Genomic DNA, 24,025 nt, shown 5'->3' with positions numbered 1-24,025 from the left:
TAGACCAGAACAAACTTTTAATACCAGATGCTTAAGGGGCCTAAGGGACTAAAAAAGGTAAAATCCCAAACTCACCCTTAACAGTTGCTTCTGTTGATGTCCAAAGGGTTATTATGGGTATATGATCAGCTGTGCCTCAACTGTGATTAAGCTTCTCACCCTGGCTCTGTGTTTGTGTGTGTGCATGTACATTAAGAAGAAACGATATTAGGCAGTTGCCTGTGTGTAATAGGTGCTGCCAAAGCCCCCCTTCCGCTGCTGCTGATGACTAATGGTGCTATTGTGAGCACTGGCAGCAGGATAAATAGCAACAGCACAGGATGAGATAAAGAGGCGCTGTGCAGCACTCACTAGCATTAAACCAGGCCAGCTAAATACAAAACACATGGCGATCTTGTTTCCCCACACAAGAAGGCTCATACATTCATTAAGGAGCGATGAGGTGGGGAGGCTGCGGGCACTCACATCAGTAAGGTGACGTGATAAGGGACGGGGGTTTCCTATTTTTCTTGTTTTAAACAGCTCTGGAACCCTGTAGGGCTTTAAGTGATAACCGGTACAATGATAGATCGGCCTACGTCCCTGTCATGAGACGTTCAATTACCCAATAGGTGCACAACCGCGCGGACCCCGTGTTCCTCTCAGGCTGATGCATTTGCAGACAGCCCGTGTGATGTGGGTGGCAGGAGAGCTCAGAGGTAAGTGAGGGCATCGCTATACAAACAGAGCTCCTCTGTTATTTGCACCTGCCACGTCCTTAAAGGATGTGTCTTCATTTACCCTATTGTAAGAAATTTAAATGAAGAGACCAAAACTGACAACGCATTCTCTCAAACCTCTCTGACTTCCCTCACCTGACCAGCCAGCTCCATTCTGTGCATGTCCGAATGAGCAATTAGTCACGGCCATCACAGGAGTATTACAATCAGACAGTGTGCACATGTTTGCTCGCAATTTTTGGGAATTGAAAACAAGACATTTGCTCATTTTGGGTTCCTTGAACTTGTAATTTTTGATGCCATGGTATTAAAACAGGTATCGTTAGAGTTTAATATTCACTGGTATCTTATTGAAGTTTAAAATTCTGGTACTGTGACAGCCCTAGTGGCTACAAGATGATGTGTAATAAAAACCTCTTTGAAAGCATTTTGTGTGTTTTTAATGAATCTTTAAGGGTCATGAACAGTCTCTTTATCTGGGCCAAGAGCCAGATTAAAAGATCCCACGTGTTCAGATCTACATCTTGAATATAACATATTCTTAATAAAATAAAAAGACATGAATATCAACAGAGAACAGAAGACTGAATGGAAAAGGTACGTCTCATCTGAGCCTTGTGGTGAAATAAGAGCCTTCAGCGCTGTCACTGCATGTCTCCTGATGTAAAAGAGCTGTCTGAAGTGTTCCTGCTACAGACACCTGCAGCAGGAGAGTGAACGGCAGGAGACATTGCTTCATTGACAGTTTTCCTTTTGTACCCTTTGCTGCTTTATCAGAGCTGTTTACACCATGAAGGTTATCACACAGCATATCTGATGGCTGCTGTTTGGCACAATTGTCAGATTTTTTTCCTTCAGTTAATTGACTTGCTGGAGTCAGTGGCGAGCCGTCTGTTTGAGCGAGATCAGTCAGTCACATCAATCACTGGCTCATTAGCGAGGCCTGGCTGGTCGACCGCCTCAGCGACCGAGCCAAATTCCTCCTGCAGCAGCTTCAGCACGTTATCCGAGTACTCGTCTCTCGGTCGGCCCATTCCGCTCAGCTGCACCGGCTGGAGGTCGGGGTGAGGCGGGACGTAGGAGGTCGGGCAGTGGAGCTCATTCAGAGTGAACCACAAGGCATCCGGATCCACCTGGATTAAGTGTCGGAAAACGCTGAGGAGAGGAGTTTAAGAGAGAGGATTAGCTCTGGGCTGTATTTTAGTAATATGCCTAACATTTATAGCATGTAAAAAAAAAACACCTTCATGAAATCCAAAGTGACAGACTGAGCAGAACACAGCAGCTTTACGCTTTGGACTGCAGTCCGACAGTTTGACGGCAAGATCAGCATGATCCTCCAGGATGTTTCTGTTACCTCTGTTACCTCTTATATAGTATTTAACGACCAGGTTTAATCAGTCAGGACTAACTCTTTCAAAACAATATCTTACAAACTCGGAAATCACCATTTGAAATATTATTTAACGACGATGGTATTTTCTCCTCTTCATTATGTTGACATTGTTGAAAACATTACGCTGTTGTTAAGCCACACTCTCTGAGGTTAAAGTTTCATGGATCGTGCATGTTCCCTGTTGCGTGTGTTCTGTGATGTTCCGACATTGCTCAGTGAATATTGGAAAACTGTCTTTGTCACCGTCTCCATTTGTTGCAGTGACATTCCTAAAATGAGCCACAAATCAGATTTATACCCAGGCCGCCCACTTTGAAAGCTACAGCCTTCGTAATGGGGGGCCCAAACTAACCACTCATCCACTGGCGCCCCTTTTGCTTTTTTTTTTTGCTGATTTTTGGGGTCTTTGTTTCTGGGTATTGGTTTATAGCAATGGACGGTCTCCGTGAGTAACACGCCCGCTGCATGCAATAAGATGGTTTTTCAGTGATATTTTTTGGTCTTGGTCTTGACTCAGTCTCGACCCCTGAATGTCTCTTCTTGGTCTCAGAGCATTGTGGTCTAGGGTATGTCTTGGTCTCGACCCCTAAATGTCTTGGGCTTGACTTGGTCTCGATCCCTAAATGTCTTGGTCTCTTCTCGGTCTCGGAGCACTGTGATCTTGGTCTCGGTTAGTGTGGTCTTGATTCCAACACTAGCTATTATATCATCAAGCTAATTTCAATTCCATCTCTGCAAGAAAAAAAAACAACAGCCTAAAAGTGTGTGATGTTCAGTCAAAGCTTTCTTGTGAAAATGATACGTCTGCATGGTTAATGGTCAGGTATTTATATTCATATTATTGTTTAATGTTAAGACTATTACATATCAAGCAAAAGGGACACTGATCTGTGCTGGAAGTGGTTAAACTTCTGGAAGTATTGTTTTGCTGATTTCTGGCACTTTTCAGACCCAGTGATTAACCACACAGCGCTGCAATGTTTTAAGCTGCAGCACTTATCTGCACTGGCAGACTGTTCAGTGGGGGGGGGGGGGGGGGGGGGGGGTTGTTAGAGTGATGCCAAGAAGAGATGACGTCACATCTCATTGTTGTCCGTACTATCCTGCAGCCCTCAAAGGAATTATGATGCTAAGAGCTTCAGACATGTCCCGGTATAGCTGAGGGTCAACGAGAGAACGGTCGACCAATCAGGAGAATGACTTTTGATTTCAGCTGGAGTCGATTTTGTTGTCCTGTCATGATTCATCACGTCATGTTGTTGTTCATGCTGAGAGTTTATCGACTAATGTAGTTTTTGAAATATGAGGTCAAAAGTTAAGAAATAGAATTTGGCTTTTTTTTTTTTTAACTCTAAATCTAATCATGTAAAAGGCTCAGACTTGTTCAACGTTTATTCCTGGATAAAGACTCACCTCACACTGGCCTCTTGCACTCTGATTGGTTGCCTAGAGCTCAGGTAGGGCAGGCAGGCCTCACGAACAGCATCCAGATCTGCTTCACCTGAGAAACAAAAAAAACGACTATGAGACGTATATTCCTTCACTTCTGGCAAAGATCATTTTACACAACATCAGTCAGAGATGAAGAATCTCAGTCAATTTCAGCTACTTTCAAAAGCTCTCAGAAAAACGCATATGTAATCACAGTTGCCGGCAAACTTGCGTCGCTCCGTAAGACGGTTGATTGGAAAACGAGTAGGAAGAAAGATTAAAGGGAAAGAGAAGAAGATGAAAGAGAAAGGGGGGGGGGGAGACATGGAACATGCCAGGACTTTTACCTTCTCTCACTCCTAATGAGCTGAGAGAAACTGCTAAGGAGAAATTTCACAGCGGGCTGTTTCACTGGACTTCACACATCCCTCTTTTTTGAGGAGTGGATGTGTGTGAACAGGGCTACATCTCTTTGCTCCCTCTTCATCTATTTTTATTTACGCCACCTGCGGTTTCACGTACATTGGCCCACTTGCCTTCCTTCTCCCCTCTCCCCCCCCCTCTTTAAACGCACCTTTCATAACCTTGCCAGCTCTTGCTCCCTCCCTCCACCCACTTGACTTCTCTCCACTCTTTCATCTCCTCTCCCCATCTCTCACTCTCTCCATATCTCCCAGCAGACCCCTCAGAGATTCCCTAAGCTGCATAGTGGGCTGCCTTTCAAGCCTCATTTCAAAACATGTCTCTCTCTCTCTCTCTCCGCTTGCTCTATTTGCCAATGCAACCCACACTCGGCTTGAACCGGGGCCTGCTCGCTGTGTGTCGAGAATAAAAGCAGCAGTGCACATTTCAGAGTTAAATGGGATTATTTAGCGACTGCTTTTATCCTCCTTTCTTCCTCCCTTGCTGGTGCCGCACTTGTAGCCTGTAGTCTTTTGTGCAATCAAGGTGCTGGGAGGGAAGCAGAGAAGTGAGAAATACTTAAAAGAGGAGAGGGGCCAGGTGCTGTTAGATTTAGTGGTAAATGAAGAAGAGGGTGGAATCGGAGTTGAAGCTAGCACTGGGGCTGAAACGTATTATTTGCTTCAGTCAATCTGGGTTTCTGTCTTTCTCTCTCTGTGACTGGGGCTCTGTAATTGGCTTGCTGCAGGCGTCCCAGAGGTAAGCTGTAGCCAAATCGGTATTCACATGAGCAGGGCTGCAGCCGCTGACTGTTTCTCCCTGGCTCCTTCACATTCTGTCCGTTTTCAACGCCAAGCCTCCCCTCGTTCGGATGTGAAGGAGGCACCATGTCAAGTGCCACCGAGAAAAAAAAAAATCAAGCGAAAGCATCTTAAAGGATGTTTTTTTTTCTTGGTTGCACATCAGTCGTTTGAGGCTTGTAGGAAGCAATGTTGCTGCAGTTGCCTTTTTGTAGTCTCCAGTGGTAATCATGCAATCGTTGGAGACGGCTTTTTCTGCTAATCTGCAGTTCTCTTTATGAATGAAACACAAGCACACTGTCTCATTTACTTAAACATAGTAATTACACGTGCTATTCTGAGACCCTCCAATCTGAAAATGATGCATCATGAGTACCAGGGGGGGGTCCCAATCAAACTAGGATGCAGGTCGTATTCCCATTAAGGCCAACTTCTCTGAATCAGTAGTTAGGGGGTACTAGATGTCAGCATTAAATTGATTTGGCACAACAATAAAATATAATAGAATAGAATTACTTTATTGATCCCAAACTGGGAAATTGTGGAAATAAACTGGGAAATTGTGGCAAAACTGGGAAATTGTGCAAATAAACATCGGCTACTGACATCGGCTCATGCCACATTGCAGATGTGCTGATGTCTGTCAGAAGGGCCGATGTTGAACCGATGAATCAGTGTATCCCTAATTTGAATCCCAATGGTCTCCTACTTAACAGTGAGAGAGCTGCCTGTCAGGACAGAGCAGGAAACATGAATGTAGGGTATGAATTCTCCTCTAATTCAAATGGTACATCACTGGAGTGTTGGTACTCTGTGCAGAGATTCTGCTGTGCTAGTGTCCTTGAATTTCAAACAGCTTAAATATTTCCATCATGGCTGCACGGACATTAAACTGTCACAGAAACTCGACCCCATTCCCCGAGACCTGAAGACAGAGTTTGACTTTCGCTGCCTCATCGTAGACCTGAACCCGATGCAACTTCATATATGAATGATCCCTATTTCAAGGAGAGACACTTTGAATCTGAAAAAGTTTCTCACAAATAAATAACAACATATATGCGACCATAAAAAAACATAATAACCTAAATGGTCACATTACGAGTTACACCTGCACATTAGTTAATGCATATATCTTATAAGCCAATCATGTGGGAGGCATCATGGACAGAGTCAAGAGGTTAAATGGTTAAGACCAGATATCAGAAAGAGGAGAAACATGGAATGGAAATGGATGGATTGTTGGTATCAGACTGGCTGGTTAGAGAATCTTAAAAACTGCTGATCTGCTGGGATGAGTGTACTTTGTTAAACAAACAAACAAACAAACAAACAAACATCCTCCTTAAATGGGTTACAGTTTACTACTTTGTGTTTCATTAGAAGTAAAGGAACAGATGTGAAACACTAAACAGTCCTTGAGATCGTCCTTGGGGTGCTCAAGGCTCTGTAAGTTAAAAGTAAGTAATGACAGAGCAATCTCGGTTTATCTCCACAAACACCTTAGGGAAATATTTCACTCTCAAGCTGCTAAATGCTAATGCTAGTGATGGGTAGGAAGGATACCACAGCAGTCTGTATTTGAAAACAAGTTTCATTAAAACAACAATATTGCATATTTGTTGAATATTTTGAAAGGAAGCCTGACATGATAACAGAGGAATATTTCATGGGAGTGTTTGTACTCGTGTGATTTGACTCAAACTGGGGGTCCTAATTATTATTATTTTTTTGCACCAAAGTGGAAAAGTGATTCAAACTCCTCAGATCAAACGCCATATGTCACATTTTCTCTACAATTAGAGACAGGCACAGATGGTTTTTCAGCTGCTGCACACATGATGACGTTTCTCACCTTTTCTTTGCACCACATCTCAAAGCTCAAAAAGTGAAAGCACCAACTCTGACTGACGAGCACCGATACAGAAGTGATTGATGGCTAAAAGCTTACTGCTACCAAATGTGGACTTCTAAGGTGAGTATTAATCCAGAAATGTTCTTCTTCCTCCAAAACCAATAAGAACAAAAGAATCCCCTCTTCATCACTGCTGCAGGGTCGTCTACTTGTTGAAGCAGACCTATTCACCCCCACTGTGAACCCCCAACCACACACCCTCCACTACTGAAACTAACAAACAATTTCAGTCACTTCTGAACAGTAAAGGACCTTATATTCCTACACAGAATCTCTGCTGATGGAACAGACTGGATACTACAGATTACATCCCAGTGGAAGAGAACGTCAGCTTCACATGATTTGTTCCGGACAGTAATTGAATTGATCGTTGCCCCTGACCTCTATTCTAAATGTATTCTGTTCTATTTGTTTTAATTCTCTCTGATGTTCTTCAGACAAACGTTTACATCTTCTCATATTACATCTTATTTTAAAAGACATTAAATAGAATCTCCACTTCTACATTTTTCCCTCTCCATTCCCACAGTTGGAAATTCCTTTTGAACTGCCGACCTGTCACTGCTACACTGGCTTTGCAGAAGAAATTTAAAAAAAAACCTGCTTCCTCTGTGACACAGTGTCTCTGTGAAAAGCAGAAAACTTTTCACCCTCAGTGATGAGCTTCAGCAGCAGGGTGCAGTGTGTGTGTGTGATGTTCACACCATCAGCATGCTCCACATCGGGAAATGAAGATGAAAAACGAGAAGATACTGTGACTCAAAATCAAAACCCAGGACTTCCCAGTTGGGGAAAAGACTCGTATGGTCTGTCATATGACACAATAAGATTTAAGGAACAGATTTTTGTTTAGTGAAATTTTAAATTCGAAAATGTGCAAACTTGAGCCCCTTTCATCATGGCAGTGTGAAACCTGTGTGCACTGATTTATCACTCCTTCAACGCTCTCTTTCATACTGTCCGTGGAAAGCAGGAGTTCATATCATTACCACTTAAAGCATCTAAACGCTCTTCTCCAATGATCTCTATAGCTGATTGCAATCACCGCATTCATTTGTAAGGAGCCAGATATTTTCATCAAGTAGTCTGAAAAGCACTTCTCCCTTCCAACCTACGCACATTCAACTAGAAATGAGGCGTAAAGAAGTCGCACGCTGAAGAATATGCTCCCGGTATATTCAGTTTGTATTTAGCAGTGTTAGAAAGCTGGATCGTCACCGTGCGAAATGAACAAAATGATTGATGTACAATTAGACGAGCGGCTCATGATTACCTCATTGGTAACACACTGGTTCTGAGCCACCAGGACACTTAGAACGAACATCTTGAGTTGTGCTGCTGAAACTATGCCAAGCACAAAATACACAACTCTAAACCCATTTGATGCCTTGAGTTATTCAAGATCTTCTGTGGCTTCTTCATTTGCTGATTGTCGTGCAGATTTCACAGCGTTTTTCTTGCTTGTTTGTGGTGAAGTGGAGCTTGAGGGAGAACAGTTGTTGCTGCAGTTTTTTTCTTGTGTTAGAGCAGCGAAGGATTCAGGAGGATCATGTTGGTGAGCTGGCTGTGGTAACTGTGTGTTCAAAGTCATCTTCACTATGTGTTAAATTGAAGCACTGCCACTTTGACATTCCACTGAGCATTGTGTGATTTGATGCACGAGTGGTAAAGGCATGGATAATTGTTTCACACTGTAATGTGTTGGATGTGCTGAGGTGCAGTATGTGCTATCAACAAAGGAAGATATATCAAATGATTCGGATTTATCAAGCGAGTAAAAACAGGTGCACTACATCTTGATTTTTCAAGATGTAAAAGTGTACTGAATCTTCAGATCTTTATAATAAAACTGAGCAGAAGAATTGAGACAGACTGACTCCTGCTGTTACCCCTTTTTTGGTTTTTCATTGTAACACAAGAGTGCCATCTGGTGGTAAAAGAGTCAAAGTGCTCTCTGTGGCTGATCTGAAGGGTATCATGTCTTTTTCCTGTTAACTTTGGCTGTATGCAGAAAAGCTTTCACTTCCACATTTCATTTGATTGACAATAAACACAAGAAACTTGAGCCCTAATAAGAAGGATGAGCGCTCAGAGAGGAACCCCCTCCCATACACACACTCATTGGGACTTCATCCCAATGCTTTTGGCCAACTGATACCTACCTAACCTACCACCTGGTGCTTAGGCTCGCCACGACCCAAACAGCCTCTCCAACCCAACCTCCGGCAAGCTCCAGGTATTGACAACGCTGATACTATCTACCCTTCCACATGGCACCCAATGGCACCCACAACTCAACTGTAAAACTAGCTGGAAGCTCTGTGCATCCCAAAGCTACCTCCCTCCATGCTGGCTCTCACCGGACATAACACCACCTGTAGAACTTCTTTGTGCTTTGCGTTCTTGTTTTAAAAAAAGAATAAAACACAACCTCTAGCTAGTGTGAAAAATTACAGAAAAGAGAGAGTCTGTAGAAAGACAGGAAAGGCAGAGCCAGGGTACACTGTCCCCCCTGTTCCCCATTTTCATGAGGGAAGAGAGAAAAATTAATTTGGCAAAATTAAGGTAGCCACTATTTGGGGCTTTAGGGAAAGCTATGGACTGGAACCCTCTCCTGGAAAACTTTATCCAGGAGCAGTGCCCTCCCTAGTCTTGCCATGACAGAAAGGTTGTGCCTGCAGGTCACCAAAATCAAATCCTATGCATAACGTTAATCTTGATTAACAAACTTGATATATTGTCATGACGACGGGATCATTGTTACATTTTGAATCATAACAAACTTATGGGATCATGTTGAATGTCTGCTCTTTGAGAGTGAGTTCTTTTTATTCTCTTACCCAGGTCCAGCCTCTGGCACAGTGAGCCCAGCCCCTGAAGAACAGCCAGCTGTAATTTGTAGGCCAGGGTGTGTGTGTAGACGGGTCCTGCTTTGGCACTGATCGGAGCCTGTCGTGTCAGCGAGGAGCTCAGTTTGGGCAGAACTTCTTTAGAAACCCTCCTCCTCAGGAAGTCCCCACACGTATCACCCAGCGTGCACAGCACCTGGCAGAGAGAGAGAGAAACAAGCGTTTATTTATATACACAGCAGCCTTTAAATAAAGTACAAAACAAGATGTCCGTTTAGTGTCTCCACAGAGAGTAAATAAACACGGAAAAAACCTGGGCAACGTCACCCAATGGTAACTAATATTTGAATATGTTGTCAGATCTCTACAGCTGCTGCAGTTTTACATGAAGTGATTTGCACCTTACAATTTAAAGAGGACATATTAGCCTCCTTCTCCACCTTTTCAAACAGTCCCCCTGTGGTCTAAATGAAACATCTGTGCTGTGCTTTGGTCAAAATATAACATGAATCAAGCACCAGAGGAGGTTTGTGACCCTGTATAAACCAGCTCTCTCAGAACGCTCCGTTTTGGTGTATGTGTCTCTTTAAATCCAATGAGCCCCCCCTGAGTTTTCCCCGTAGACATCACTCCTCTGTAGAGAGAATAAAAATGGCGGACCTGCGCTAAAGTTTTGTTCGAGGCTGGAGGTGGAGTCCATGAGTGGAGATACCAGGGGAGGGGCGGGGATTTGTTTACCAGAATCCCACTGTGACATCACAAGGAGCATATTTGAAACGGAGCATTTTTCTCTGTGTTGTAAGACTTATGCAGACCACAAACAAAGGACTGGATGGGTTTCTTTCACATTTTGTGGGTCAGTAGACACTCAGGTTACCCAAATATATGTTCAAAAACACTGTAGAAGAGGATTTCTCATAATATGTCCCCTTTAATATAACTTTAACATAAAGTGATTAACAATAAGAGACTCCAGATGTGAATGCAAGCCTTATTTATAGAGTAAGTTAAAATATACTGTGAGAAGATTGCATAGGAAGAGACTCGCTCCACTTACCCTGAAGGCTCTGAGGACGGCTAAAGGGTCGTCAGCTGTGAGTCTCTGTAGGAGGGGGGGCCAGCAGCGATGAGCCATAGGCAGCAGCTCATTTTCTTTCTCACTCAGAACACAAACACAAAGCTCCAGCACATCCAGGACCTGAGGTGAGTCACGCAGAGCAACATTTAATACACTTCTCAAGCTTCTAGACACTAAGGTAGAAGATAAGCATTATTTATAAAGCACCTTTTAATACCGAGGTTACAAGGTGCTGCACAGGGATGCCAATTAAAGCAGAAAATGTCAACATAAAAACCACATAAGGATTGTGAATATTACACTTTTTAAGGACACAGTGCTTACATACAAGTGAGTTTTAAACAACTTTTAAAAAACTTCACTAAAAGAGACAGTTGATGGAGCCATATTGAGTCACAAAGAAAGCTGCGGTACCTTGAGTCGGACCCTCAGGCTGGGGTCTGACAGCAGATGGATGCAGCGCTCCATGACGTCTTTGGTGATGCTGAGGTGAGGAGGGAGCTCTGGTTTCACATCGGGACCGTAGATATCTTCAGCATCCTCCTCACACTCGGTGGGGGCAGGGGCTTCTGATAAGAGACAGAGAGGGGGAGACGGAAGATGATTGACTGCTCGACAACACAATGTTGTTGTTGGTGGTTATTGTTCTTATTTATTCTTTATTTCCTATCCCCATAACTAAGTTCTGCCTCTGAAAACTGTCATGTAATACAATCTCAACAGTGTATGATGTCTTTTGTCCTTTCCCCTTCAAACTGGCTGCGAGCTGAATTACCTAGATCTTCAACGGATGCATCCTCCTCTATTCCAATGCCCTCTGCCAGCTCTTTCTGCTTGCTGTAATCCAGTATGAACTGGCGGATGTCGAAGACTTCTTCATGACCCGAGGATTTCTTAGATTGGGCGGACTCCGTTGTACGACCACAACTGGAGGGAAACCATCTCGCTAAAGGAAAAAAAGAACAACACAGAGGTTAGTTTAGTGACACAGTGAGGTTTCTGAAGCGACACAGGTGCATAAACATTTTTCTACACTCATGATGTGAATGCAAAGCTTCTCAGAGATCACCTTTCAATCAAACGATAAAGATTCTAGTCTGTACTTACTTTTCTTTCACTGAGCTGCAGAATTAGGAGTTATCTGATTTAAACCCTTGTAGATTTTTATTTTTCAGTAGTCTTGTCTTTAAATCTGATCATAAGAATGTCAAAAACTAACAACTCATCTGTATTTAAATTATATTAAGGTTAAGAGGGCCTCAGAAACTTTTTTAAACTCTCAATAAATCATCTTATGTAGAGCCCCGATTCACAACAAATATCTCAAGACACTTGATGTGGTAGGGAGCGATATTCTATGTAACATACAGTAACGCCATGTGAGATAGAAGAGTCACAAAAGCCACATATTCAGATTGTTCCTCATCCTTTGTACTCTAACCGTACGTGATAACTGAGTCGACATCACTTCTCCTCACCCAGTGCCTTCATGAGGGCGTGCAGCACGGAGCAGAAGAGAGCAGCTGTGTGGTCGTAGCTCAGATCCAGAGCCATCAGCACATCCTGAACGATGTCTCCGACCAGAGGCAGCAGGCTGCAGTCAGAGTGCGTTAACATCACTGTCAACACCCGCGGAGCCTGGCCAACGAGACGAGAGGAGGTTAAAATACATGCTCAGGGGTCAGCAGGGAAGGTTTTAAAGTTTTGTTGTAAGTTCTTTGAAATGCAGACCAGCGGACAATTAGGGATGATGTCTCATTATTACAAGCATTTTAAGTTTCACTGAGACGAGATTAGTTTTTATCATCTAGTATTTATTTCAATTAAACATATCGACTTTCTGACTCTGGACCTCGTCATCAAAATCGGTGGGCGCTGAGCGGCACACATACTAAAATATAAATCTCAAGAAACATGTTGATTGACCAAAAGATGATGATGCTTCAGAAAACAGAATTCATGACATTGGCTCCTGTTTCATATTCTTCCTCTTTGTCTTATACCACTGTGTATAACTGCACATTCTAATAGCTTGCCAAACTGAAAACACGTCACCTGTGGATGCTGGCTGAGCCTCTGCAGGTTCAGCGAAATGTCATTGAGCAGGTAGTCCGAGTTCTCATTGATCAGCTCCTTCAGGGAGGAGTAACCGCAGGCTCTGCTGAGGTCCCACATGGAGCCGAGCGCCGCCTGGCTCACCAAAAGAGTCTCCTCCCCAGCTTTCTCCAGAACGGGGTACAGTGATGTCATCAACAATGGACGAAAGTCCCGCCCCAGAGTTTGAGCAAAGCAGGCGATGCCCTCCAGCTGGATGCACAGCTGCCAGATGTTACTGTTGAGCTGGTGGATCGTGGAGGTGGAAGTTGAGGTGCACGGAGAGTTTATTTTAGAAGAAATCACTTGTAGACAGTTTGAGTCAGAGTTGCTGAAATCGCTGTTGGATATGGAGAGCAGTCTGGATGGGCTGAGAAGCTACAGAGAGACAAAAGACACAGAAAGTTAGCGTGCATCACATAGTTTTTAAAGTGGTATCACTCTTTATGACTCAAAGAAAGTGATCAGAATATTTACTGAAATGATGAACTACTCCTTTAAATGTGCCTCAAACTGGTTGATTTATGATTATTTCGAGGATTAGTCATCTGAGCTGTAACTAAACCTGCATCCAAGTTCAATACAAAGTTAGTCAAAGCCTCCACAGATGAAACTATCCTCACCTGCTGGTCCTGTCGGTCCCTCTCCGTCTCTTCACTCACAGTTATTAAGTGCCAGTTCTTCAGACTTATGTATTCCTCCATCACAGACGCCACTGCAGCTGTGAGGTCTTCCTGGTTCACCGAGTGTCCACGGACTTGACCCGTCAAACTCTGACCCTCTGTCACCACATCAATGGCTGCAGCGCCTCTCACAATCTCATTCAACACCATGGCCGCCTGCTTTCTGTATGACGAAGACTGTTGGTACAGATCCAGGAAGTGATCTGTCAGCAGGTAGAGGTTGCCATAGTAACCTAAAGATAAGAAAGAGAAAAGTTGCTTGGTATAGGAGGGCTGTCAAACTTTATAAAATAAGTAAACAAAGAGGCACAATATATAGCTAGCCATACTCCGTTATGTAAACGTACTAGCCTTCAAAATCCGTCATGGTCTAACTTTTTTTTAATAACTTCTTTATGTGAATCATTTTGAGCCACATGAAGTGCATGGTTATGTATCCAGAGGGGCGAGAAGCGTAATGTAGATCATTGTGATACCGATTTCTCATACCCAGAGTCCGACAGATCTCCATGAGAACAGAGAAGATCTTCTCATCTGTGAAGTAGAGAAAGTGTTTCCTCTGTGTGCGAGCGAAGCATGAATCAGCGGAGCCCGGGGTCGTCTCTATGGTCGCAGCATAACTCCTCTCCTCCACGATGCGAACATCCATCACATCCAGGTCCAGCACCTGAACAGGCACACAGGAGTGGATTATTCAACACTTTGGGGCTTTGCGTTGACTTGTAACTTCTTTAGACTGCAGCTAAACTTATCTGCAATAATAGATCAGAGACAAGAGCGGAAAGCAAGCGAATGCAGACTCCATGAGGGTTCTCCCTGCACACTGCCTGAAGCTTCCTTGTATTCCCACAGTTAGTAAGACAGCTTTGTCTTCTCCTGTTTCACTAGGGGTGTCAAACCATCCCGTATTAGCTGGGAACTCCAGTATTTTAAACTTAATTTGTTCCTCTCAAGCGGGACGCACCTTGTCCCCTATCAGCAACAGTAATGCTTTTAACAGAGGACTCAAACAATGGCTAAAATCAAAACAACAGTGCTCACATGAACAGCTTCTGACTGGTTTATTGTTTGATCATGCTGCCTTTGCTCTACAGTTTAAGTGTATTTATTCATTCTCTCCTTATTGTTTTCTCGGTTTTATCGCTTTTCTCCCTATTTTTAATTGTTTTCCTTTCAAAAGCCTCCTGTGGACAGGTGTTGAGAACTAGCATGCTTGCTAAAACACTGAAACAATGCATCTGATTCGTCCAATGTATCTGTGATGTCCATGCCAAATAAAGTCTATTATTATTATTATTATTATTATTATTGTTATTAATTAACTACATGACACTTCATTGATCATAGATAAGATCTGACACTGCCAGAAGCCCATCATGCACTGATCACGTCCGTCATGTGACACCTGCCATCCAATCAAATCTTTAAAAAGCTAAACTTTTAAAATGTGAAGAATGTCCAGAACAGTTCAGTCACATGGATGCATTCACTTCATTAACACTCACATATTTATACAACAAATATATAAATGAATCAACACTAGATCTTCAACCTCCTTTTGTTTCCATATTCAAAATAAGTTACTGTGACAAACAACATTAATGAAGCCGATTTTTTAAAAGATAATATAATATAGAAAAACTTTACCTGCATTAACGCTTTGGAAATCCTCTCTAAATGTGCTGCGGAGTTTAGCACCACAGAGACAAGCGGCCCCAGCAGTTTGATGTATCCCAGAAACACGTTGAGGACAAACAGCTTCTTCTGGTCATCCGAGGTCCTCATCAGTCTGGGCAGCGAGGTGGCCAACGAGTGGAGATTCTCTGAGAGCACGTCAGTGAAGGTCTGAGCCGTGCTACTTTTATCACCTCTGCTGCTACAGCTCTGATTTCTCTGAGACACCGCTCTGAGAGTGACCTCACACCTAGAGGATAGAGAGCAGTGTCATCAAACACCTTGTTAACAAGTAGTCTAGACTTTTTTTCCTCATATAAATGCCAAACCTCTCTCTGACTCTGGGCTCCTCATCATTGACGGCTCCCACCAGCGCCTCCAGCAGGGGTCCCACACACTGTTTCAGGGACTGGCTACACCTGTCCAGCAGGTGGTCATCCAGCTCCACCATCTCCAGCCTGACCCTCCAGTGCTGGTGAGCAGAGGTGCAGGCGATGATCTTCTTCAGAAGCACACACAGCTTCACTGCTGTATTCTTCACCCAGTCTTTTGTTCGATGGACCACGAGCTGGCCGATTCTCCCGAGTTCTGTTGACGGAGTCTTATTGGACTCAGCGTCCTGAAGCTGAGCGTCATCCAAGACGAGCCCCACAGTCCTGGACCAAACCTGACAATAAATAAGGAGAAGAGATCGAAACAGAGGATATAATAATAACATTTTTCTTTTACTTTAGACTCAATAATGGAAGACGTATTTAATTTGAAGGGAAAAATCCATATACAGAAACCACACCATTTTATCTAAATCTATTTGAACTAAAAAGCTGCTGAACATTGAGCTTGCACAAGAAACTGAAATCAAATCACTGACCCTAACCCTAACCCTTGGATAGCAACACTTTTTCCACAGATTTTTCCTCAAATGTATTTATTATTCTTCTCATCCATCCAACAGAAAGAGGTTTTGTATCATTCATTTTGCCAAGCTGGTCATTTTAATAGACTAATTTGTCCTCACCCATAAGTGGCAGGTGGTGCAAGGCAATTATATACAAAGTTTATTCATAGCTTACATATTTATATATACATTCAAATCATTTATTTAAATTAATTACTTGCTAAATTAAGTACAGACTATGATGACCAATTACATGATGAATTTCTAATAAGTTAAACACAGTTAACATATTCCAGCATGACAGCACTGTACACCACAATACAACATCTAATTCAAATTAAAACAGAGACACTGTACCTTGATGGCCCTGACTGTTACTCCATGGCCTTGTCTCAAGTCTCCTGTAATGATCCTGGCTACAGTCACAGTGATCCCAGGTAGGAACGAGGCCACGATGCTGCCTACCAAGCATCTCTCCTCTGAGGTTGGTACTACGTGGTCCTGATCACAGTCACACTGCAGAGTCAGAGCCTGGAGGCACTTCAACGCTGATACCTGAATATCTCTAGATTTTGTCTTCTCTGCTAAAGCCAGCAGCAGGGACACGGTAGCTCCAAGTCCGGGCAGCATAATGGGTTCAAAGAGTTTGAAGACAATATCACCATAAGCAGCATGAAGAAGTGCAGTTAGGCACCTCAGCACAGCTGACTGTAGCTCCTCTGATGTATCTGCAGGTTTCCCAAGGTCGGTTGGAGAGCACAGGCAGAGGCAGAGCTCAGAGAGGAGGTCATGCAGGGTCTCCCAGCTCTGGACACAAGTGTTTTCTAGGACGTAGCTGATGGCCTCAGCCACCGCCTGAACTAGCTTGTCTTTCTTCGGCCCGGGGACTTTGAGGACAAAACGAAGAGGGAACAGAACATAGTCTTGGAGCTGCTGCAGTGTAGCGTCGTTGACTTCTTTCAGCTGGGAGCTCAGAGTGTCCACGTTGGTCACAGTGGGCTCTCGGGTCAGCAGGACACATGCCGGGCGGAGGTAGGCAAAAGCGATTTTTGGATCACTGATCTGAGCCATGGTGGGAGGCATGACAGCAGGGCTTTCTTCACCAGCGAGGGGTTGGTGCAATTAATATAGGAGAAGAAAATAAATCAAACTTTAATGATTTACATTTAGCCTTTCTGCTAATTATATGCTCTAATACTTTGTGTTCATCTGCCATATTGAACAATAATCTTTAAAGGTAACGTTTAAAATCTTAAATTGTAACCTTTGGTGTTTTAAAGAGCTGGAAACCTCAAACTTTGCCCCAGTATGGTGAATCAAATCTAAAGAAATGGTATAATACTTTTTATACAAACACAGAAAATAATCTTGAAAGAAACCTGCCTGTGCAAGTAAACTTAAAATCTACCATCCATGCCTGATAAATTGGTCTGACCTGCCAGTGATCAAGATGAGAAATAATTTCTGAAGGTTGCCACTATTTATTATGGTCATCATGGTTTTACCATCAAGACTTTTCTGTGTAATCAGGTAAAAATATGAAGAACGGCTTCTTTAATCCTGTGGTCATCTAAATCTTTGCACATTTATTAAACTACAACCCTGTCTTGAGGTCTAATTATTAAAGTAAGGAAACAGATGCATAACAACATTATGGTTATGTAGCTCAGCAGAACATCTGAAGCATCTATGTAGTCTCTTAAGTCAGCTGACAGCACCAAGCATGTTTCTCAGTCTGCATACAAGCGTCAACAAACAGGGAGCCTACCGTCACGTTAGTTAACATAAGTGAGCCATCTAGGCGGAGGATAAGTCCAAAGAAGAGGGTTTATTTTAAACATAGAAAATATGTAGAATAGTGGCGAAGTTACTGAACTCTGTTCACGAGAAACGTCATCATTCTGCGTCTGGGCTCACATGTTTTGACAAAGCTGCAATACAACTTCCGGGTTTGGTGATGTAGTTTCAAAATAAAACCAAATACAGATTAACGATGGAAAACAAAACATTGGGAAGTGTATTTTAGAATAACTCTGCTCTTATTATATGAATTTTTTACTTCAGCCACTAGCATGAAACATTTCCGACGTTGTATGGGCAGTAGTAGGTGAAAAATGTAGAACATGTATTTTATTTTGAAGCCTTTCCTTCGCTTTCGCTAGCTGGATAGTGCACCGGTGTATGTTGTGACTGTACTGTCCTAGAAATTACAATTTAGCTCCATTATTTACAGATTTTTCACACGTTTCCATGGCTGGACGAAAGTCGTCTCTTCAGTGCAGTTGATGTCAAATAAACAGCCTGCTCATGAAGGTAGTTCTAGTGTCATTATAAACAGGTTAAAAAGCTAATTTAATGACGGCTAACCTTTAAGCTAAACTAGCTGTGATACATTTCTGTCTGAGCGACTCATTAATGCAAACACCTAAAAACGACTAACTAGCTTTTCGTATCACACAGAGAAGCTTTTCCATAATGAATAGTCAGAGTATGTATATGTTGTTTTTACATTTGTATGATGTAGTTGTTGTTTTTTTTACAGTATAATGTAATGCAATGTTTGAATTCTTCTTTAAATCAACAATCTTTTTCCTCAGGTGTCTTACTCCTGAGGGTTTGATGCTGTCTGTTTCTGCCCCACTCTTTGCCAAGAGTCAGTATGGATGAGAAAACCCTTGAGGCTGCGATCTCTACCTATGGTGCCCAGTTGCAGCAAGTGGAGACAGCCCTTTCAGCTGGCCTGGACCCCTCCCAGGAGTCAGACCTTCTGCAGCTGAAAGAGGACCTTTGTCAGCTGATAGAGCTCACAGAGTCCAGCCTTGTGTCCGTCAAAAAGAGTCAGCTTCTGGCCAGCCTTGAGGACAGCTCTGGACTGCTGTCAAACACAGCAGCTGACACAAACAGTGCCAATGGAGCTCAGGGTGATGAGTTTGCTGCTTTCTACGCTGAACTTGGAGAATCCTCAGGTAGTAGCTCTGATACTAGAGAGAGGGAAAAGGTAGAGGATGGAGTGGAAGAGGAGGAGGAGGAGGACGAAGAAGAGGAGGAAGAAGAAGAAGATGCACTCAGTGGTACCAAAGTAAGAGCCCCATACCGGACTAATTGGGGGACACTGGAGTATCACAATGCCATGGTGGTGGGGGCAGAACCACCAGACGGGGAAGAGGCACAAGTGAGAGTGCTCTACCTTCATCCCACCCAGAGGTCAATGAAACCCTGTCCATTCGACCTGGAGGACAGGTGTAGCTTCAAGGAAGACTGTAGGTAAGGTACCACAGTTAGAAACCATCCAGAATGTGTCTCCCATTTTCCAAATGATCTCGCCATGGTGACAGAAAGAAAATCAAATCCTGATTTAGGGAAATAATTTGAGAGTTGAATTACAGTTTCTTAGGATTTTCACTCTGAAAAGATTAAATAACTACAAATGTGTTTTCTAGTACCTCATGCCCGAGGGGGGCAGTCCAGGTTCCAGTCCAGCCTGTAGATCCTTTCCCACATCTCTCTCTGTCTTCCAAGTTTTTTCGACTCTGTCCACTGTCCTGTCTGAATAGAGACATAAAAGCCCAAAAATAAAAGTCTTGATAATAAGTCAGATATTATTTGAATCACTCTGAATTATCATCAGCATATTCTGCTTAGGTCTCAGTTTTGTCTTGACACAGTATTTCTCCTGTACCACTTTATTGCAGGTTTTCTCACGGGGAAGTGGTGTATGTGTCCGAGCTCAGAGAGTTCCTTGAGACTGACCTCAGCAATCTTGAAAAGGGCTCGTCCTGCTTGGCTCGACATGAGGACGGCATCTGGTACCCGGCCAAAATCAAAGGTACGCTGTTAAAAGGTTTTACTGGGACAACTTTGACATCTAGTTCACACTAAGGCTGCTTGATTTTAAGTCATCCTGTCAAAAACATAACAGATACATTTCCTAAAAATCTTTGAACGTTACCCTCATAGACAACAGTAGAAAATATTATCAATTCATGTTTGTATGTTTTTGCTGACCCGATTTTATTTTTCTCAATGTAGAAATTGACAGTGGTTTCTACACTGTGAAGTTTGACAGCCAGCTACTGAAAGAAGTTGTGGTAGAGGCCGACTGCATCATCCCCCCTCTGAGAGAAGACGACCCGGTCTCCTCTGAGTCTGACCTTGAGGACACGGGAGATGGAGATGATCTGGCATATGCAAAAGGTGCGTATGCATACAGAATGTGTTGCAGAGTGTCCTGTAAATCAAAGTGTGAGCTTGTCTTTGCAAATCTTGTAAGAAATAGATTGTGACTTTGGTGTATTTTCATAGAGCTTTGGAGATTTTTATGAAAGTTGTTGGATGCCATTACCTCGTTAAAAAAAAACTGACTGGTTCTGCTTTTCTTTTCTTTAATTGCCCAACAGTTATGGACTCTGCTTTGGACCCCTCAGAATCATTAAACAGTGCAAATTTTGGCGGCTGGGAGGCCCATACCAGAGGCATCGGCTCCAAGCTAATGCTCAAAATGGGTTATGAATATGGGAAAGGTAAGTACAGGTGCACAGCATGATCGACAGTTTAAGATCTGAAGTTATACCTTCTTATCCTGATCAAAGTAGTCATTTGTGTCTCGCTCATATTTTTAAACGAGAAATAAATTTAATTTCACTACATGCAAATGTTTTACCATTACTTGATGAAGGCAATGTTACATAACAATACTTCATCAGCTTACATCCTGTCCTAATGCTTTTAGACCAACAAAATAATTTGTGTTGTCTTCTCATAGCAAGAACATCTAGATGGGTTGGAAGTTTACCCAGTGTTAAATGTGTTTACACAGGGTCTCCACCTACTCCGAAACCACTAGAGTTACTAAATCCAAATAAATGCCTCCTGACTTTTTAAGGTCCCTGGCTCTGCAGGAACGATTTCCTCTGAAGTAAAAGTTAGAATACCCCAATTACATCAGCAGAAATCAATAAACGCCTAAACACTAGAATTACAGCTCCCGCTGATTGTATTAGACTCAATGAAAAATGGATAATCAGTGTAAATAAAGATCATATAATCATATTTTTGATATGCTTGAAGATTGTTGTGGATTTTTCTGTTGGTAATGAAAGATCTCAAGTCAAAGTCTTTTGTCTTTGTGTATTTTATTGCATATAGTAAAGAGTTCTTTTGCAAAAAGGGTAATCAGCTACAAAAGTAACATCAGTCACAAGTGCATCAAAGATTCCCGGGGCAGTCCCGGTTGCAGAGCATATTTATACTTTCACAGGGTGTAGGTATTTTGCATATACATGAGTGTGTAGGTATATTACATTTACATGAGTAATACATCGTCATTGGTTTCAGCTTGCCCTAGTGACTACGCCTTCTGCTAGTTTGCCTGGTGATTTATCTAATACCATCAGAAACTCCTTTGTCCGGAGGGCACTGATTTAGGATCATGCTGTACTCAGATACTGAGGAGTGTTCCTGTTGGAGATACAGACCAAGGCCATACAGAGAAACAGTTTTTAATTGTTAAATGACGCACGAGCATCCTAATCTTTTAAGTTCAAAGGAAGACGACAGACAGATAGTATTTTTCCACTACAAGATCCTTATAACAAAATAAATTCATGAAAAAAAATATAATTAACTGAGTTTCTTACAAACTTTCAATCAGCGATCACACAGCATGCAATAATAAAATAAAAATAAGGAGGGTGTCATATGTTGAATAGACACTAGAGGGCAACAAAAGTTGCATGCTGCTTCACCCATCCGAGCAGGACAGGGCGCTCTAAAACACCATGCCATGTTTAACTTCTCTGGGGAAGAAATTTTAAATTTAAAAATGTTTTTTACTTTCTTCTCTGGTTTGCATAAATACATTTAGTCTCAAACTGGTCTGAATGATATCTTTACTGTTCCCTGTGAGTGAATAAGATAAAATGCAGTGTCTCTGTCTTCCTCACACATTTCTTGCTTTTGTGTTTTCAGGCTTAGGAAAGAAGCAGGAAGGTCGGGTAGAGCCGGTCATGGCAGTGGTCCTACCCAAAGGTAAGTCTCTGGACAGTTGTGCTGAGCTCACTCAGAGGCGGACCCAAAGCAAGATCAGCAAAGACGGCACACAAAGCGGCCGCCCGAAGAGACGCAGAAAACCTCGGGCCCCCAAAGAAGGGAGGAAGAATGTCTTTGACTTTTTGAATAATCAGTTAGGAGGAAAGAGCGCTGGAGCTGCTGAGGGGGGAGCAGCAGCATCAGCGTCTGGCGTGGAGGCCTACAGGGGAGGGAAAAGCACCAAGAGGAGTCTGAATGTGAAGGTGTTTCAGGCTGCTGAGCGGGTTTCCCAGACCGAGAGAGAGATCCAGAAACTGACTAAGTCACTCAGCAGACAAGCAGGAAGGTCAGTTTGTGTTCTGTGCAGGTTGTTTATCAAATGTACTTTTCTATTTGTCTAATCTGACTTCTGTGAGTACGTCCTGTTATCTCCTCCATGGAGAGCACTGACTCATAAGCAGTCACAACACAACATGTACATACATATACAAGCATACACACTGTTCCCATAGCTATGATTTATTTTAAAATATGAGCACACTAGTTTCTGTGAAGTTCCTGTCAAGCAAAGTGACTATTAATTAATATTCACAAATGAGGAGGCATGTGGGTGTGGTGTAAAAATGTAAATATGGTGTGAAGATTCAACACTTGTTCCCGCTGACATCTTATCCTGGAAATGTGCAGCCCAAAAAACTAAGTTGTCTCTTCTGTCTTTCCCCATCTCCTCTGTTTGTTGTTTGTGTGCGCAAAGGGACACATCCGTAGTGAAGCATCTGGAAGAGAGGCTGTCAGCGGCTCGCAGGCTGCTGGCCCAGCAGAAAGCCCAGGAGCTGTCCATCCAGAGCGAGCACAGGAAGGCTGACACACACAAGAAGATGACTGAGTTCTGAGTTCTGTTGGAGGATGAAGGGAAGCTCTGCTCGTCTGAAATGAACTTTGTGTCCCTTGCCTGTTGTCAGTTATTTGCTACACAGTTTTTTTTTTTAAAGACCATTTTTAGCATTATTTCTCATCATTTGTAGATATGAGCGGACGGCGGTGCCCACTACTCCAAATATTGATCCATTTTATTTCTTGTTTTATTTTTAATGACTGAGTTTTATTTTGTGTTTAAATTGTACTGTTACAAAGTAAATTTTCTTCGAACCAACATTTTGTGTCAGTGTCATTTTTATCAGAAACTAAAAACCCTGCGTTTGGAAAACCTGCAATGACATTTCTTATCTTTCTAACAACTTGAAATAGATATTTCTACACTGTGCTGTGTACTCTATATAAAGATGAACAGTACATCCCCATCTCCTCCCATTGTACAAAAGTGAAGCCAAAATACCCAACGACAGCCGCTGACATATTGCTCATTTGTAAACAGTCTGCGCAATAGGATATGCTGGAAGAGCCTATATATTCTTTTATTTCGTTTGTGCGTGCCTGTTAATTTTACTCATGTTTTATGTATTTTAAATTGACATTACTTTGTACAACTGTGGTTGTTTTTAAAGAGCTAAACAAATAAAGTTGGATTGGATTGGATGACATTCCACCCCTTCTAGAACCAAAACACATTAAACTTACTGATAAATCATCAAAAATCTCAGGTACTATTTATCACTTTGCCTGACATCTACCCTGCGACAATTGCAGATAAACATAAATAACTAAGAAATAGTTCATCTTTATGCTGATGGTCTTGTGTGCTTTTCATAAAGACGCATCAGCATTTACTTCAATCTGTTTCATAACCAGTTAAATAAAACTCCACATAGGAGCTTTAAGTTGACCAAAAGATAGACTGCACTTTTGAGTACCATACATAGAGCTTTGCTAGTCTTCTGACCATTCACATGGCTTTTACAATACATACATCATACTACTACTACTACACACACAACTAAACTACACTGTAGAAATAAAAGTGTCTGAATCTCAGAATTTTTAATATGGTCTTTGTTCGATTTTCTGGGAGAGGCTTCTGTAATTCTGTCCAGAGGCTGCCCTAAAGATGAGCTCAGTAGTACACCTCGGCAGCTTCTGACTGATTTTTAAATTACATCCT

At 42.5% G+C, this 24,025-nt stretch overlaps 2 protein-coding genes and 1 long non-coding RNA gene across 3 annotated transcripts; 2 read left to right on the top strand and 1 right to left on the bottom strand.

Annotated features, from left to right (window-relative positions):
* Nucleotides 1–1,047: 1,047 nt before the first annotated feature.
* On the bottom strand, nucleotides 1,048–17,854 carry tti1 (TELO2 interacting protein 1). The gene is made up of 14 exons (XM_061056844.1): nucleotides 17,708–17,854; nucleotides 16,297–17,036; nucleotides 15,371–15,708; nucleotides 15,015–15,291; nucleotides 13,857–14,034; nucleotides 13,308–13,600; nucleotides 12,646–13,062; nucleotides 12,069–12,228; nucleotides 11,366–11,536; nucleotides 11,005–11,159; nucleotides 10,570–10,710; nucleotides 9,504–9,708; nucleotides 3,529–3,616; nucleotides 1,048–1,874 (listed from the first exon to the last, which is right to left on the bottom strand). The coding sequence occupies exons 2-14, from the start codon at nucleotides 17,020–17,022 to the stop codon at nucleotides 1,625–1,627; spliced, it is 3,399 nt and encodes a 1,132-aa protein (XP_060912827.1). The 5' UTR covers nucleotides 17,023–17,036; nucleotides 17,708–17,854; the 3' UTR covers nucleotides 1,048–1,624.
* LOC132989308 (uncharacterized) lies at nucleotides 3,147–3,453 on the top strand. The gene is made up of 2 exons (XR_009675905.1): nucleotides 3,147–3,190; nucleotides 3,234–3,453. It is a non-coding gene; the product is annotated as an uncharacterized LOC132989308 (long non-coding RNA).
* A 237-nt stretch (nucleotides 17,855–18,091) lies between the features above and the next one.
* Nucleotides 18,092–23,129, top strand: zgpat (zinc finger, CCCH-type with G patch domain). Its single transcript, XM_061057442.1, has 7 exons — nucleotides 18,092–18,252; nucleotides 18,537–19,203; nucleotides 19,632–19,765; nucleotides 19,969–20,133; nucleotides 20,337–20,459; nucleotides 21,907–22,312; nucleotides 22,721–23,129. The coding sequence occupies exons 2-7, from the start codon at nucleotides 18,599–18,601 to the stop codon at nucleotides 22,857–22,859; spliced, it is 1,572 nt and encodes a 523-aa protein (XP_060913425.1). The 5' UTR covers nucleotides 18,092–18,252; nucleotides 18,537–18,598; the 3' UTR covers nucleotides 22,860–23,129.
* Nucleotides 23,130–24,025: the final 896 nt, after the last annotated feature.

This window comes from Labrus mixtus, chromosome 15 (genome assembly GCF_963584025.1).
Source record: "Labrus mixtus chromosome 15, fLabMix1.1, whole genome shotgun sequence".
NCBI classification, from domain to species: Eukaryota; Metazoa; Chordata; class Actinopteri; order Labriformes; family Labridae; genus Labrus; species Labrus mixtus.
Note: the sequence above shows the minus strand (reverse complement) of the source record. Positions and strands in the feature narration are given on the sequence as shown.